The sequence below is a fragment of the Eriocheir sinensis genome, chromosome 53 (assembly GCF_024679095.1).
Source record: "Eriocheir sinensis breed Jianghai 21 chromosome 53, ASM2467909v1, whole genome shotgun sequence".
Lineage (NCBI taxonomy): Eukaryota > Metazoa > Arthropoda > Malacostraca > Decapoda > Varunidae > Eriocheir > Eriocheir sinensis.
The window spans coordinates 2,697,452-2,714,313 of record NC_066561.1 but is presented as its reverse complement, the minus strand read 5'-3'; the positions used below and the strand labels follow the sequence as shown (position 1 = coordinate 2,714,313).

The 16,862-nt window shown below is 47.8% G+C and overlaps 1 protein-coding gene across 1 annotated transcript; it reads right to left on the bottom strand.

Annotated features, from left to right (window-relative positions):
* Nucleotides 1-6,770: 6,770 nt before the first annotated feature.
* LOC126983109 (uncharacterized) lies at nt 6,771-15,542 on the bottom strand. Its single transcript, XM_050835607.1, has 3 exons — nt 15,522-15,542; nt 14,820-15,334; nt 6,771-7,521 (listed from the first exon to the last, which is right to left on the bottom strand). Exons 1-3 carry the CDS (start codon nt 15,540-15,542, stop codon nt 6,885-6,887), a joined length of 1,173 nt encoding a protein of 390 aa, XP_050691564.1. The 3' UTR covers nt 6,771-6,884.
* Nucleotides 15,543-16,862: the final 1,320 nt, after the last annotated feature.

Sequence of the window (16,862 nt, the reverse complement as noted above, 5' to 3'; positions counted from 1 at the left end):
AGTCGGAGAAATCGAAAATCGTACATGGTTACAGGCGGTAAGCCACCGCTCTGCCTGCGGTACACCGGCGGACAACCGCAGGTGCGCCGCCGGTCCCGGGAATATTGCTAATCTTACCGGGGGTCAGGTTTGGCAGACCGGGGGTGATCGGGGAAGACCGGGACCGTGACCGGGAATGTGTGCGAGCCCTTTTCTACTCCTCAAGCCGCCGCAAAGTTGCCTCTTTCTATTATCTATCTATATTTTCGTGCTGGCTGCTCCTCTGAACTTGCTAGCAGCATGCCTCCACTCCTTCATTGGCTCTGTTGCACACGACCTTCTACTCTAACTCATCCCTATGCTATTCAAGTCCCTAATGCAAGAGCAGCTTCATTCCTTCATACATTTCACTGGTAAACTCTGAAAGAATCTTCCTTTGTATTTCTTCCTGCCTACGCCTTGAATTCTTTCAAGAGATCGGGGATGATCGCAAGCAATCCTCCAATGCACCGCCGGTAAACCCTGATGACCGTAGACGCCGCCGAACACCGACGGTCAACTTCAAAATTTTCAACAATATCGGGGATGCTTCCGGTCGACTGACGGTCTTGAAAAAAGACACCTCTCAATCCGAATTTGACCTCTTCTGCCTACTCCTTCTGTTAGCTTTTGCAGGAGCAGCGCTTGGCTTTTTTTTTTCTTTCATTGCTTTTTTCCTTGAGGTGTTTTTTTTAACTGTAAAAACATGAATACGCAAAAACTACCTAACAATATAAAGTTAGGCTTTAGTAAGCATTAGCTTAGTTTACTTTAGTTAAGCACTGGTAAACATTAGTTAAGCATTCGTCTGTTGAAGCATCATCGCTGCACACACGCCCATAAGACCCATCTCTAGAGTAAACTTGAAAACGTCACAGCAGCCTAACAATATTATATTAAGCAGAAAACCACAAAGAAGCTAAAGCATCCTCGCCATCCCTCACCTTCCCTCCCTCCCCCTACACATACGCACACAAGACCAATCACGACCCCGAAAGAAAGAAGTAAAAAGAGAACGAGGCTGCCCAACCCAGCATGCCCGACGCGGAGCCAGCCTGCGGTGGAGCACAAGTTCCTGGATGCCTGACTAAACTACAGCCTCAAGGACACGCGGCCGACGCAACACACAAAGCCTGTACTGTACCACCTGGCCAGAGGAGACAGGTAAGGAAAGAAGCGCTAAGAAGGAGAGACACAGGGGGGCGGGTAGGAGGAAGAGACAAGTAAGGAGAGAGGCGACAAGGGGGAGAAACGCAGATGGCAAGAGGGAGGGAGACAAAAGCGACTAAGGAGTGAAGATGTAAAGACGTGAAGGACAGAGGAAGGGAGGAGGCAGTGCCTGATAAAACTAAGGAAAGGTAATATCAGGCGGAAGATGGAAAAAAAGGGAAGAAACAAGAATCCAGAAAAAAAGGGAAAAGGGATGAAACAAGAAAATAAGAAGGAAGAAACAGAACTAAGGTAAACAAACGTAACCCAAATGAGAAGAACAAGACAAGTAAACAAGATAGAAGGAAGGAAGGAGATAAAATAAAGAGCAACCCAGGTGAGGTGAGACTAGGAAAAGGGAAACAGGAGGAAATTAAACGAGATAGAAGAGACAAATCAGAGGAAAACGAAAGTAACGCAAGTGAAGAGAAGACAAAGGAAGGTGAAAAAAAAAAGACAGAAGGGAAAAAGAAAAAAAAGACAATAGCAAGTTAGTGAATTTAGACGAGACAGAAGAGACAGTCAAAGGGGAATGAAAGTAACCCAAATAAAAAAAAACAAAGGCGGGTGGGAAAAAATAAACAGAAAGGAGGAAGAAAAGATAAGATAACAGCAAGAGTACCCCAAGTGAGGCGATAAAAAAAGAAAAAAAGAAAGACCAGAAGAAAATAAAGGCGAGGTGGAAGACAAAACAAAGGAAAACGAAAGTAGCTCAGGTAAGAAGAAGACAAAGGCAGGTGAAATGATACAGGAAGGAGGTAAAAATACGAGATAATAACAGGAAAAGTTTAGGAAGTTGGAGGAAAATCACGACCAGGTAGACAAGAGTGATCCAGGTGAGAGGAAGACAAAGACAGGTGATAATACAGGAAGTAGGAAAAAGGTAAAAAAAAAAAGGAAAAATATAAAATAATAACGGGATAAATTTAGAAGAGGTGGGAGAATATAAAGCAAAGGAAAAAAGGATAAAAAAAGGATAAAAAACTAAGAAAAAAGATAATTACAGGATAAAATCAGAGAGAGAGAGAGAGAGAGAGAGAGAGAGAGAGAGAGAGAGAGAGAGAGAGAGAGAGAGAGAGAGAGAGAGAGAGAGAGAGAGAGAGAGAGAGAGAGAGAGAGAGAGAGAGAGAGAGAGAGAGAAAAGTGATCCAGGTGAAGGTAAAACAAGGAGGTAAAAAACAACAAAAGGTGAGGAAAAAATGAGTAGCCCGGATGAGGTGCAAGGCTGAAACAAGCAAACAAACGGACAGGTAAGCACAGGTGAGGGACGAAGGGAACTCCAGACCCACTTAACATGCAAGGTGAGGAGCGGGGCATAAAAAAAAGGCTTTCCCGCGTGCAGGTAGCCAGGCCAGGTGAAGAGGGGGAGGACGGAGGGGAGCCACGCCCTTATGACACCTGGTGGGAAGGCTCAGAGTAGCTGCCCAGGTGGTGTTGCTCTTTGTTCCCCGTGTGTAAGGTTCAGTTTGTGATGTTTTTTTTTTTGTGTGTGAGGTGGTTGTACGTTTATCTTTGTCCCTCTGTGCGAAAATAAGGAAAATTTGGTCATACACTTCATCTTCGATTTCCCGGACTAATGAGTGGGAGCGCCTGTCCGGGAACCACACGAGTACGGGGATCGGGAATCGCTCCAGTCCGGGAACCACGGCCATTCCCAGACGTTAACTATACTGGGTTCGGCAGTCGTCAGTACCTGCCCCGGTCTTTTACCACACTTTTCCAACATATATAAGCAGCATATTTAATAAAGCTTAACTAAAACAAATTATTATAAGACTTGCCTTACATGTGTTAAAAAAAAAAAATAGGCAGAACAACCACTTAAATCAAGGGAGCATATTTAATAAAGCTTAACTAAAACAAATTGTTATGACTTGCCTTACTTCTGTTGAAAAAAAAAAAAAAAAGGCAGAACAACCACTTAAATCATCCACCTACTGAACTCCCTCGCTCCTACTTCAGGCTAAGACAAATATAACTTACCAGTACTAATTTGGTACTTAGCTTAGAGTTCCAGAGCTTAGGTGGAGAATGGTGGAGGTATAAGTGAAAGAAGTCTGGGTAAAGTGGCTGACGGGATCCACGATGAGGGTTCCAAGGTGCAAGATGCTAAGGACTGGACCGGGCATTTTCAGATTGGTCCGGACCTTTTCTTTAAAATGTTTCTCAAGGTATGACCGTATGAAAATAACCAAGTTGGAGGCGCAGGTCTGAAGGCGTGTTCTCGGCGCGGTCTCATATCGGGAGAAAGGGCTGGCGATTTTAAACTCGCAAAGTTATGAGAGCCACGTCAGCAAAGGATTCATAGATGATCGAAACCCTCTTCACTACGCTTCTAATCCTACTGTGGTATTAAATTACCACGTATTTCCTTGTTTCAACTGAACAACACCAAATCAATGACAATAGTAATATATATATATATATATATATATATATATATATATATATATATATATATATATATATATATATATATATATATATATATATATATATATATATATATATATATATATATATATATATATATATATATATATATATATATATATATATATATATATATATATATATATATAAACAGTAATATTTTCTACATATCAATAAAGGATGCAGCATCGGCGGAGGTTGCGAAGTGTTCGCTATTTCCTTTTTCAATTCCAGGTGCTTAAGCATATCATACTTACTGTGAATTGTCTACAAATGAATGTTTCTTTCTATAAAATCCAGGTAATGAAAATATCAAACGGGTAATAATACCTGGATAATAACAAGAAGTAGCTGCTGAGCAGATACTTGTAAACAAGCAGACATGTCGGCAGCGGCGATACTGCGTTCACCATTTTCAAATTCAACTATCCGGCTGGCCAAAAATATTATACTACTGTGAATTATTTATGCACTTGGTTCCCTGCAGTACATACTGTATTTACATGCAAGTGTAAGGTGACAATGCGGCCGCTGAACAGCACGAGACAACAATATACAAATATGTCACGCAGACACTCGGCCACCTGGCGGGTGTGGCGGACATTGGCAGGGGGACGGAATCGGATGTATAAGAGGACTTGTTTCGATACCCTGGACTTGGCCAGGCTATGTCCGGCAAACACCGGACATAGCCGGATCACAGATATCTGGCCAGACTTGGTCGAGTCTGGAGGATTCCCGAACTTGACCGGGCATGTGTTCAGCAATTGCCGGACCCAACATTTTGTCTGGAAACCCGATATCTGGGAAATCGCGGGTAGAGTGTATCTATTAATTATTTTCTTTCATTTTAGTCTTTCTATCTACTCATTTATTTATCTATCTATCTTTTCTTTGTTTTCTTCCTTTATCTATTTTCCTATTTATCTAATTTTATTTATTTATTCATTTATTTATTTATTCAAGTATGTTTGTGTGTGCGTATTCATTTATTTATTTATTCAAGTATGTTTGCGTGTGCGTACTTATACCTGACAATACCATCTTCACCTGTAACGAACATACTTAGGACCATAAATTAATGCAGTGTTGATGGGCAAGGCGTCTCCTCTTCCTTCAACACGATAAACACGGTAAACATCAACAAACGACGCAGAACAAACCTAGTGGATCAAGGACTCTCGCATCCACAGGTTAATTCCAGGTAAAAATGGCTACTCACCAGGTAAACACACACACACACACACACAGACACATCTTCCGAATCATGGTGGGAACAGTTAACTTAAGCATTAGAGGAAGGACGCGGCCGACCAACCATGGCTTAGGTAACATGAATTCCTTATCATCCTGTCCAAGGCGACTCAAAGCTTCCAGCCATGAGCCGAGGGACGCAAACACACGTCAACACCATGGCGATAACTCAGAGGTAGTAACACACCCTCTCCATGATGACACCACCCTACCGACATGACGTGACACACCTGGCTTTCTGTGGTAGGCAAAGGTGAGGTGCGCATGACATAACCCCCTCCCTCACCCCCTCCTCTCTCACCCTTTATCTACTTCCTCCGTGACTACCTTATTGCCAGTATTAAGACACCTACATCTCTTTGGCAGGTATAGGTGTGGTGGGTATAATGTGCACCCCCCCCTTTTCCCCTTCCCCACGCCCCCTCCTCTTCCCCACCTTTATCTTCCCTTTTCTTTGTGACCGCAAACATGACCACCTGAAAGCCAATCTTAAGACGACACACCTGCACTCTTCAACAGGTAAAGGTGCGGTGGATGTGATATGGTCGGGATCGAACCCGGGCGTTCATAGCAAAGTCAGGGTAGCAAACCAACTGAGCCACTAATGATTTAGAAGGTCTCCGTGCTAGGGGCCACTTCTACGGCACCATACCTGACACCCCAGCCCAACACTGCTCGTAGTAGGAAATACCGCTTTTAATCATATGGAAGAAGGGCTTTAATAAGAGTGATATTAATAAGGTCGTGATTGTAAGAGAGTCGAGTAAGACACGTCGTAATGGGTCTAAATTGGATAAATTCAGATTCAGCTAGGACACTGGCAAGAACTGGTTTGCCATCAAAGTGGTGGATGAATGGAACAGGCCTGGCAGTCAAGTTTTGAGCGCCAATACGATAGACACATTAGAAAAAAGATTAGATAAATTCATGGATAGTGTGGTTAGGTGAGGTTAGGTTCACAGAAGCTGTCTTGCATAGGTCTACCGGCCTCTTGGAGACTCCTTATGTGTTATGTTCTTAGGGCTCGGTGACCTTTTAGCTCATGGGTGGCTCAAGTGGTTTGCAGCTCTGACTTCTGTTCAAAAGGAGCTGGTACAGGCTGCTCGTGCTGCCGCTGCTCGTGGCGCTATTCAACATCATGTTATGGCTGGTGGTGCTCAAGCAGTGACCGCCCCGCCCCGCACCTCACCGTGTTACGTGACTGTTGGACCGAAAGCTTTCTCCCCCATAATTGAATGAGTCATAACTACAAGCATCGTAGGAATAAAAATTACTCATATTTTTCAAGCAAAATGAAAAACTGGCAGCCCTGGAGACGGAGAATTACTAGTTCTGTGTTTGCTTGCCTGTTATTGTCTGCTTGTTTATGGTTTGCTCCTCGCCTTGTCTCTGTCCACCATTTCAGCGGCACAAAGGCATCAAAGTAATCTCATCCGTCCCTAACGCCCCAACGCAACATGTCATTTTCCTCCTCCCTGCCACCACAACTACCAATCTCCACGTCCCTCTCTAAACCTCCATGGCTAACTGCTGCACGCCCCGCGGTCCCTTTAGCGGGGCCACAGAGGCACAGACCTCAGGAGGCCAACCTCAGGAAGCCAGCCTCAAAAGGACAAACTCAGGAGGCCAACCTCAGGAGGCCAACCTTAGGAAGCCAGCCTCAAGAGGACAAACTCAGGAGGCCAACCTCAGGAGGCCAACCTTAGGAAGCCAGCCTCAAGAGGACAAACTCAGGAGGCCAACCTCAGGAAGCCAGCCTCAGGAGGTCAGACTCAGGAGGCCAGACCATCAAGAACATGAAGGAGGACCCAAGACCCCGAGGAATAAAAAAAACACTGGGAAGATCACACAACATGGACAGTTTGATCGTTTATTGAATCGTTTTCTTTTCATGAAGGAAGGAAAAGGACAGAGTCGAGGACCGGCTGACGGCCACCCTTAAAAGATGCCAAATCTTGCCTGCTGGAGACCTACCCGCAGCAGCCGCTGCCACCGCCGTAGCCCTTACCGTGGCCGCCACCACCACCACCGTGGCCGCCACCACCGTAGCCGCCGCCACCACCACCACCGTGGCCGCCACCACCGAAGCCGCCACCACCACCGAAGCCGCCACCACCACCACCGAAGCCGCCACCACCACCACCGTAGCCGCCGCCCCCTCCAGAGGTATGGCTGTGGTGGCCGACAAGCTGGGCCTTGACGATGCTGGGGCCCCGACTGCCACCCCCGTAGCCTCCGCCGCCGCCACCACCGTAGCCTCCGCCTCCGCCGGTGGTATGGCTGTGGTGGCCGACAAGCTGGGCCTTGACGATGCTAGGGCCCTGGCTGCCGCCACCGTAGCCCCTGCCGCCACGACCACCGTAGCCGCCGCCTCCGCCGGTGGTGTGGCTGTGGTGGCCAACAAGCTGGGCCCTTACGATGCTGCCTCCTCCTCCTCCTCCACCATAACCACCGCCGCCGTGTCCTCCTCCACCATAACCACCGCCGCCGTGTCCTCCGCCGCCCGGGTCTGCCACTGCCACCCAGACGGCCACCGCCAACACCTGCAGGTCAACCAATGCTCTTCCTTTAGATAGTCTCGTCCTCAATAAAACAGCCCACACGAAGCTCACAAAGGAGGAGCAAACATTATATGCACAAAGATCCACACAATTCCGTGAGGAGTGATGTTGAGACTTTTACAACAATAAAGAAACATCCCCTTCCAGGCTGGCGTCTGGAATTACTTACAAGAGTGGCGAGAGCTTTCATGATCCTGGCTCAGTGGACCAACTGATGCCCAGCCACAGCTCGGCTCTCTATTTATACCTTGAGCACTGTCTCGTTGCTACACGTCACGAGAAAGCAGCACAAAATAAGAGCAAAGTCCTGAAGGCCGCGTGACCTTCCCCAACACCCACCCAGCCGCCTCCACCCCGGCCTCCGGAGGCGCTGCAGCACTTGCTCGCCGGTCCTCAAGGCAACAGGCCGGGCCACGCACAGCCTCACGCCGCTACACAATGGTCATCATCGCCTTCTTGGTCACTTCCAGGCGTCAGAGCAAGCACCACGCCGCCATCCGGCAACGATCAGCGTCAGGCCACAATGACGGCACACTTCTCGGCGCTGGGGGCTGAACACCGCACCGACACACAGCCACCTGGGACGCAGGGGCTCACGACACCTCACGCCAACGAGGAGATAGCAGAAAAAGGCGGAAGCCGAAGAGGAGTGAGACACGAGGAGGGCAGACGGCAGTCCCGGCTGACACCACGGGGCGAGGAGGATCAGACCAAAATAATGAGGACGAGGAGGAGGCCGAAGAGGACCCCAACACGAGGACAGACGGCAGTCCCGGCTGACACCACGGGGCGAGGAGGAACAGACCAAAATAATGAGGACGAAGAGGAGCCCAGCACGAGGACAGACGGCAGTCCCGGCTGACACCACGGGGCGAGGAGGAACAGACCAAAATACTGAGGACGAAGAGGACGGACAAACCTGGCTGAACACCAACGCTAAACACTGGGCAGGCAGCGGGGACACACCTGCCCCGCACTGCTTCAGGAGAGCAAGGTGGCTCCACGGGGGGCATGCGGCACACCCTCAGCGACCCTCAGCGCGGAGTGGCCCGTCTGGGAAGCTCAGGAGCCCAGGAGAGAGGGCAGAGAGTGCCTGGTGTGTCCAGTACGTGACTGTGGAGTGCGCACCCACAAGGCAGTGAGTCGTGTACTGTGCATGCCTGTAGTAGTCCACCTGCCGTTTCCAATATGGGACTACATATAATGTGTTCTGCAACTCGACCATGCCATGCCAACCAGTACGCATATGAGAAAAAATAAAAACACTGCTCTGGGAAAAAATGTAAAGGAGGGATGTTTATCAGTCTGTATCTTGACAACCGTTCATTTGCGTGCCTCAACTCAGAGTAGCTTTTTTCTATGAGTACTAAATGGAAGGATGGGTACGAGCAGGCAAACATCCCCACGTGTACAAACAAGAGATGAAGTAATTGTATACGGTATTCGTGTTCGAATATATTCGAATACAACATTTGGATGTAGTATTCATTTTCGACTATTTTTTTATTATAAATAAATATTCTCATTCTTATTTGAATGCTTCGCCAAACCAGTTGTATTTTTTAATAATCTGACAAATAATCATAAATTTATTGTCAGGAATAGTCATTCGTTTGACTCAAATGTTACCTTCCGCTGAAACGCAAAGAGAAGCACAACATTACGGCTCTGCTCCCTCAACGTGTCCAGAACGCGTCGGTAATGTCTGTTACCGTCTCGTGCGGACGGGTCGACAGCTGTCTTCTCACTTCTGCCTTCCCGCCACCAGTCCTGTCCCCTCACGATGGATACGCTGTGTCAGCTTTGCCTGGAAATTGTGAGTGAGTTGATGAAATCCCAGAGCTCCGACTCAATGAATTTGTGATCAAGCAGAAAATAACTTTAATATTTAAGTGAAGACTAACAAACTCTACAAAATTATATAATTGACAACATAAGAATATATTACGCTTCTAAGATGACGGGCGAAATATTTTTTTAAAGAGTTTCTTTAAATAAAAGTATTCATGAAAACTTTCATTAATTATTCGTATTTACATTCGAATTCCTAATATTTTCTTGTATTCGTATTCACATTCGTATTCTTAGAAATTTAAGGTGTCCGTATTCGAACACTTGAGCCTTGTATCACTCCACCCCTGGACAAGGAAGGTGTTGGAAGGCAGTGCGGGACAAAGGTGCCCTTCAGGTTCTCGTCACAACAGTTACTGAAGTGTGCTGAGACGCCGAACTTGGGTCCCGTTTGTTTAGGGGCCTCAAGAACGCGAGAATACATGGACGAATGAGACTCGTTATGCATTAAACGATTAGAGGCAGAAATACGCCGGATCATTACTGACTGTGAGCCATGAGAAATAAATAAAAAAGTCTACGTATATCATTTTTAGGGTGATGAAGAAAGAGGAATAAATGAGAACACAGAGGCAGGACACACACAAAAAAAAAGGCTTTTCCGCGTGCAAGTAGCCAGGCCAGGTGAGAGGAAGGGAGTCACGCCTTTATGACACCTGGTGGGAAGGCTCAGAGTCGCTTCCCGGGTGGTGTTGCTCTTTGCTCCCCGTGTGTAAGGTTAAGTGTGAGGTGCACGTTTTTTTTTGTGTGTGTGGTGGTTGTAAGATTGTTTGTCCTTCTATATAAAAAAAAAAAAAGGAAAAATTTGGTTATCTTTTTATTGGTTGCATTTTTATCTATCTTTTTTTTATAATTTCTTCTCTTCTTCATTTACTTGTTCGTCTAATTATATTTATCTATTCATTCATTAATCTACTCGTGTGTGTGTGTGTGTGTGTGTGTGTGTGTGTGTGTGTGTGTGTGTGTGTGTGTGTGTGTGTGTGTCCCTCACGCTAGTAAACTCTGGAACGGTCTTCCCTAATCTGTATTTCCTCCTGCCTGCGACTTGAAGTCTTTCAAGAGGAGGGTATCAGGACACCCCTCCTCCCGAGATTGATTTCTCTTTTTGGCCACTCTACTCTATTTAGGAGCAGTAAATAGCGGGCAGTTTTTTTTCACTATTGTTTTCTTTCTTTTTTTTTTTTTTACACCCTTGCACTGTCTCCTCTGCTGTAAAAAAAAAAAAAAAAAAAAAAAAAAAAAAAAAACGCGAAAACGAGGTCACAACTCCTCGCCTTACTTCGCGTACCTACTCACTGCTAGGTGAACAGGGGTTACACGTGAAAGAAGATAAACCCAACTTATCTTTACCTGGCCGGGGAATCGAACCCCGGTCCTTCTGGTTGTGAGGTAGACGATCTATCCACTGATATACCGTGTGTGTGTGTGTGTGTGTGTGTGTGGGAGTGTGAGAGTGAGTGTATGAGTGAGTGAGTGAGTGTGTGTGTGTGTGTGTGTGTGTGTGTGTGTGTGTGTGTGTGTGTGTGTGTCCTTGCGTGTTTATTCTTACACATTTGTATTTTAAAGGATTAAGTGTGTGTGTGTGTGTGTGTGTGTGTGTGTGTGTGTGTGTGTGTGTGTGTGTGTGTGTGTGTGTTTTGCCTGACAAACAACTATCTTCACCTTAAGGAATATACTCCATAAATTAATGCAGTGTTGATGGGCAAGGCGTCTCCTCTTCCTTCAACACGATAAACACAATAAACATCAACAAACAACGCAGAACAAACCTAGTGGATCAAGGACTCTCGCATTCACAGGTTAATTCCAGGTAAAAAAACGGCTACTCACCAGGTAAACACACACACACACACACAAGCACGCACGCACACATATTAATCCTTTAAAAAACAAATCTGAGAACAAATACGTAAGGATGAACACACACACACACACACACACGCACACACACACACTCCCTTCCACCCTCCTCCTCCCTCCGCACACACACACACGCACGCACGCACTCACCTAAGTTTAAAAGGGGCATCTGGAAAAAAAAAAAATCTCGTCATCAGAGCGAATCAAAAGTCCCCAATGCAGCCCCGGGAAGGCCTACAAACGGCGCACGTGGATCGGGTCTTAACAGCAGAGAGGAGATAATTAAAACGAAGGCAACATAAGCGCGATAACTCTCCGAATGGTAATGCTAAAACGGCACTCCCTGAAGGCCTTGAAATATATCTTTGTAATGGACATGTTTCCGGTCAACATATTTATTTCAAATTCTGTCTGTATGGATAAAATAGGCCCTAAATTCAGCTATGGTAATATTTTTTCTTCATGTAAAATAGTAAATGTGGTATAAAATATGGATTAAAGTTGAGGAAAAATCACGTGACCTGGAAACGGGTGCTGATTGGTCGTGACGTCACGAAGCAGTCGGCAGGCCGCCAACTTTGTGTTACTCCGAGGTTTCGTGTTGTGTTTCTAGTGGCTAGCAATGCCTGGAGACTTAACCCGCAGTCGTTAGTGATTCGTGCCAATGTGCAAGAGTATATATATACGGATAAAAGTACTCCACGTAAGATATTTCTGTCTGTGCTTGTGAATCCTGCAGTAATTTTTTTTAGTTTCCCTTCGGACTAACTTTTAATCGTGAACTCAACTATTCTCTCTTCTGTCACGTCCTCCGATTATAAAATATTGGTCTGCATTCGTTTTCTTCTTATTCATCTTCAGGCGTTGACTCTCTCTCTCTGACGTTCCAGAGCCATTGTTTTCTCTAGGTTAGGCTAGGTAAGTTTCCATAATACTAATATAAATTTAACCTTGATTATTCTCTTAAGTTCCCCCTCGGAGTAACTTTTAATCGTGAGCTCAACTATTTTCTGCAGAGCAGAGACGAATCAGTTGATTTCACTCCCATTTTAATAATATAACGTATTCCCAACACTCTCATGGTGTTCTGTAAGCAACTATAATATACTTCTTGGGCGCAGTTTGGAGCTGGAGTGGCCATAGCTAATAAAATAACAGTGGACACAACACTGGTGATGTCGTCTGCTGTACTCCGCTTCAGCCTGATGACGTCACGAGCTAATGGTGGCTTCTCCCCGTGAGATGAGAAGAATTTGAGATATCTCTCCAATATCCAGTCAATTAGAGATTTATAGGACGTAATATGTGCACTACGTTATCATTGGTACGTAGCACAATGCATTTCTAGGTTCTTCCCATAACAGGAAACATGTCCATTGGTGTGTTCAGGTGACCTCCGTGACTGCTTGAACGAAACTTAATGTGTTTGCCTGGTGAGTGATGGCTATGGATGATGATGAGCGTCAATACGATAGACACATTAGAAAAAGATTAGATAAATTCATGGATAGTGTGGTTAGGTGAGGTTAGGTTCACAGAAGCTGTCTTGCATAGGCCTACCGGCCTGTTGGAGACTCCTTATGTGTTATGTTCTTAGAGCTCGGTGACCTTTTAGCTCCTGGGTGGCTCAGGTGGTTTGCAGCTCTGAATTCTGTTCAAAAGGCGCTGGTACAGGCTGCTCGTGGCGCTATTCAACAAGAGGTGGGAGCGGTACCGAAAAATCAGAAGTGCGGTTGCAGTAGTGCGGTACTTTTTCCGGAGTAGTGCGGTTGCGGTAGTGCGGTCCCATTTTTTTTTCTTTCCTAAAGCGGTTCGCGGTGTACGGTACTGCGGTAGCGGTAGTCAAAATAAAAAAAAAATACTTCAGTGCCTATCCTGGCTATCCAAACAAAAAATGAACAATCGGCCGGCATCACGGGCGGGTCCGGGGTTGAAATGGCCGGCACCGCGCGGGTTAAAGAAGACTTGCAGTGTAGTAGTTTAGTCTGTGTATTTAGTATTTAATTTTGAACAATAACTGAAAAGTCAGAATGATTAAATCACTGATTCTGATGACTTTTTTTATTTTTTTATTTTTTACGTCGTGGCCTATTGCGCCGGTAGGCTTCTTCCCGGTGGGGCCTGATGGTCGGCCCAGCCCGTTCTGGCGCAGGCGAGTGTTTATAGTGGCGCCATCTTGCATTGGCTCATGCTGCCCTCCCGGAGCTCATCTTTAATCCTAGAATCTAGAGTCCGGGTTGATAGGTGGTCTTCTGGACAGCATGTGGGTAGTTTTAAGCCACTCGGCGGCGGCTGAAAAATCTCAGCTTGGTGGCACCGGGCGGGGATTGAACTCGCGTCCTCCTGAACGCGGCGCCGTCACTATGTCGACTCAGCCACCGCCTCCCCGATTGATTGATTGAGTCCGATTCACTGTACAAAAAAAAACATTTCTGTGAGCATGCCGCGCTGAAAATGTCGTCTTCGATAGTTTTCAAAGTACCGCAAAAAAGTACCGCAGGATTTTTTAGTGCGGTCCGCGGTAGTGCGGTATTTTCAGAAATTTTGCGGTAGGGGGGGTAGTGCGGTACTTATTTTGTGATGCGGTATTACCGTACTACCGCACTTGCCCACCTCTGTCTAATTCAACATCATGTTATGGCTGATGGTGCTCAAGCAGTGACCGCCCCGCCCCGCACCTCACCGTGTTACGTGACTGTTGGACCGAAAGCTTTCTCCCCCATAATTGAATGAGTCATAACCACAAGCATCGCAGGAATAAAAATTACTCATATTTTTCAAGCAAAATGAAAAACTGGCAGCCCTGGAGACGGAGAATTACTAGTTCTGTGTTTGCTTGCCTGTTATTCTGTCTGCTTGTTTATGGTTTGCTCCTCGCCTTGTCTCTGTCCACCATTTCAGCGGCACAAAGGCATCAAAGTAATCTCATCCGTCCCTCACGCCCCAACGCAACATGTCATTTTCCTCCTCCCTGCCACCACAACTACCAACCTCCTCGTCCCTCTCTAAACCTCCATGGCTAACTGCTGCACGCCCCGCGGTCCCTTTAGCGGGGCCACAGACCTCAGGAGGCCAACCTCAGGAAGCCAGCCTCAAGAGGATAAACTCAGGAGGCCAACCTCAGCAGGCCAACCTCAGGAAGCCAGCCTCCTCAGGAGGCCAACCTCAGGAAGCCAGCCTCAAGAGGATAAACTCAGGAGGCCAACCTCAGCAGGCCAACCTCAGGAAGCCAGCCTCAAGAGGATAAACTCAGGAGGCCAACCTCAGCAGGCCAACCTCAGGAAGCCAGCCTCAGGAGGCCAGCCTCAAAAGGACAAACTCAGGAGGCCAACCTCAGGAAGCCAGCCTCAGGAGGCCAGCCTCAAAAGGACAAACTCAGGAGGCCAACCTCAGTTGGCCAACATTAGGTAGCCAGCCTCAAAAGGACAAACTCAGGAGGCCAGACCATCAAGAACATGAAGGAGGACCCAAGACCCCGAGGAATAAAAAAAACACTGGGAAGATCACACAACATGGACAGTTTGATCGTTTATTGAATCGTTTTCTTTTCATGAAGGAAGGAAAAGGACAGAGTCGAGGACCGGCTGACGGCCACCCATAAAAGATGCCAAATCTTGCCTGCTGGAGACCTACCCGCAGCAGCCGCTGCCACCGCCGTAGCCCTTACCGTGGCCGCCACCACCACCACCGTGGCCGCCACCACCGAAGCCGCCACCACCACCGAAGCCGCCACCACCACCGAAGCCGCCACCACCACCACCGTAGCCGCCGCCCCCTCCAGAGGTATGGCTGTGGTGGCCGACAAGCTGGGCCTTGACGATGCTGGGGCCCCGACTGCCACCCCCGTAGCCTCCGCCGCCGCCACCACCGTAGCCTCCGCCTCCGCCGGTGGTATGGCTGTGGTGGCCGACAAGCTGGGCCTTGACGATGCTAGGGCCCTGGCTGCCGCCACCGTAGCCCCTGCCGCCACGACCCCCGTAGCCTCCGCCTCCGCCGGTGGTGTGGCTGTGGTGGCCAACAAGCTGGGCCCTTATGATGCTGCCTCCTCCTCCTCCTCCACCATAACCACCGCCGCCGTGTCCTCCGCCCCCACAGCAGGAGCCGCCGCCCGGGTCTGCCACTGCCACCCAGACGGCCACCGCCAACACCTGCAGGGCAACCAATGCTCTCCCTTTAGATAGTCTCGTCCTCAATAAAACAGCCCACACAAAGCTCACAAAGGAGGAGCAAACATTATATGCACAAAAATCCACACAATTCCGTGAGGAGTGATGTTGAGACTTTTACAACAATAAAGAAACATCCCCTTCCAGGCTGGAGTCTGGAATTACTTACAAGAGTGGCGAGAGCTTTCATGATCCTGGCTCAGTGGACCAACTGATGCCCAGCCACAGCTCGGCTCTCTATTTATACCTTGAGCACTGTCTCGTTGCTACACGTCACGAGAAAGCAGCACAAAATAAGAGCAAAGTCCTGAAGGCCGCGTGACCTTCCCCAACACCCACCCGGCCGCCTCCACCCCGGCCTTCGGAGGCGCTGCAGCACTTGCTCGCCGGTCCTCAAGGCAACAGGCCGGGCCACGCACAGCCTCACGCCGCTACACAATGGTCATCATCGCCTTCTTGGTCACTTCCAGGCGTCAGAGCAAGCACCACGCCGCCATCCGGCAACGATCAGCGTCAGGCCACAATGACGGCACACTTCTCGGCGCTGGGGGCTGAACACCGCACCGACACACAGCCACCTGGGACGCAGGGGCTCACGACACCTCACGCCAACGAGGAGATAGCAGAAAAAGGCGGAAGTTGTACAGGAGCACAACACGAGGAGGGCAGACGGCACTCTCGGCTGACACCACGGGGGAAGGAGGAACAGACCAAAATAATGAGGACGAGGAGGAGGCCGAAGAGGAGCCCAACACGAGGACAGACGGCAGTCCCGGCTGACACCACGGGGCGAGGAGGAACAGACCAAAATACTGAGGACGAAGAGGACGGACAAACCTGGCTGAACACCAACACTAAACACTGGGCAGGCAGCGGGGACACACCTGCCCCGCGCTGCTTCAGGAGAGCAAGGTGTCTCCATGGGGGGCATGCGGCACACCCTCAGCGACCCTCAGCGCGGAGTGGCCCGCCTGGGAAGCTCAGGAGCCCAGGAGAGAGGGCAGAGAGTGCCTGGTGTGTCCAGTACGTGACTGTGGAGTGCGCACCCACAAGGCAGTGAGTCGTGTACTGTGCATGCCTGTAGTAGTCCACCTGCCGTTTCCAATATGGGACTACATATAATGTGTTCTGCAACTCGACCATGCCATGCCAACCAGTACGCATATGAGAAAAAATAAAAACACTGCTCTGGGAAAAAAAGTAAAGGAGGGATGTTTATCAGTCTGTATCTTGACAACCGTTCATTTGCGTGCCTCAACTCAGAGTAGCTTTTTTCTATGAGTACTAAATGGAAGGATGCGTACGAACAGGCAAACATCCCCACGTGTACAAACAAGAGATGAAGTAATTGTATACGGTATTCGTGTTCGAATATATTCGAATACAACATTTGGATGTAGTATTCATTTTCGACTATTTTTTTATTATAAATAAATATTCTCATTCTTATTTGAATGCTTGGCCAAACCAGTTGTATTTTTTAATAATCTGACAAATAATCATAAATTTA

What these genes read in the sequence shown, in the direction of transcription:
- LOC126983109 (XM_050835607.1), bottom strand. Translation starts at nt 15,542, where the DNA reads ATGAAAGCTCTCGCCACTCTT. An exon ending in TGAAAGCTCTCGCCACTCTT is followed by an intron (nt 15,335 to 15,521) that starts GTAAGTAATTCC and finishes GTTGCCCTGCAG; the next exon opens with GTGTTGGCGGTGGCCGTCTG. An exon ending in GGTGGCAGCGGCTGCTGCGG is followed by an intron (nt 7,522 to 14,819) that starts GTAGGTCTCCAG and finishes CTCCTTTGTGAG; the next exon opens with CTTCGTGTGGGCTGTTTTAT.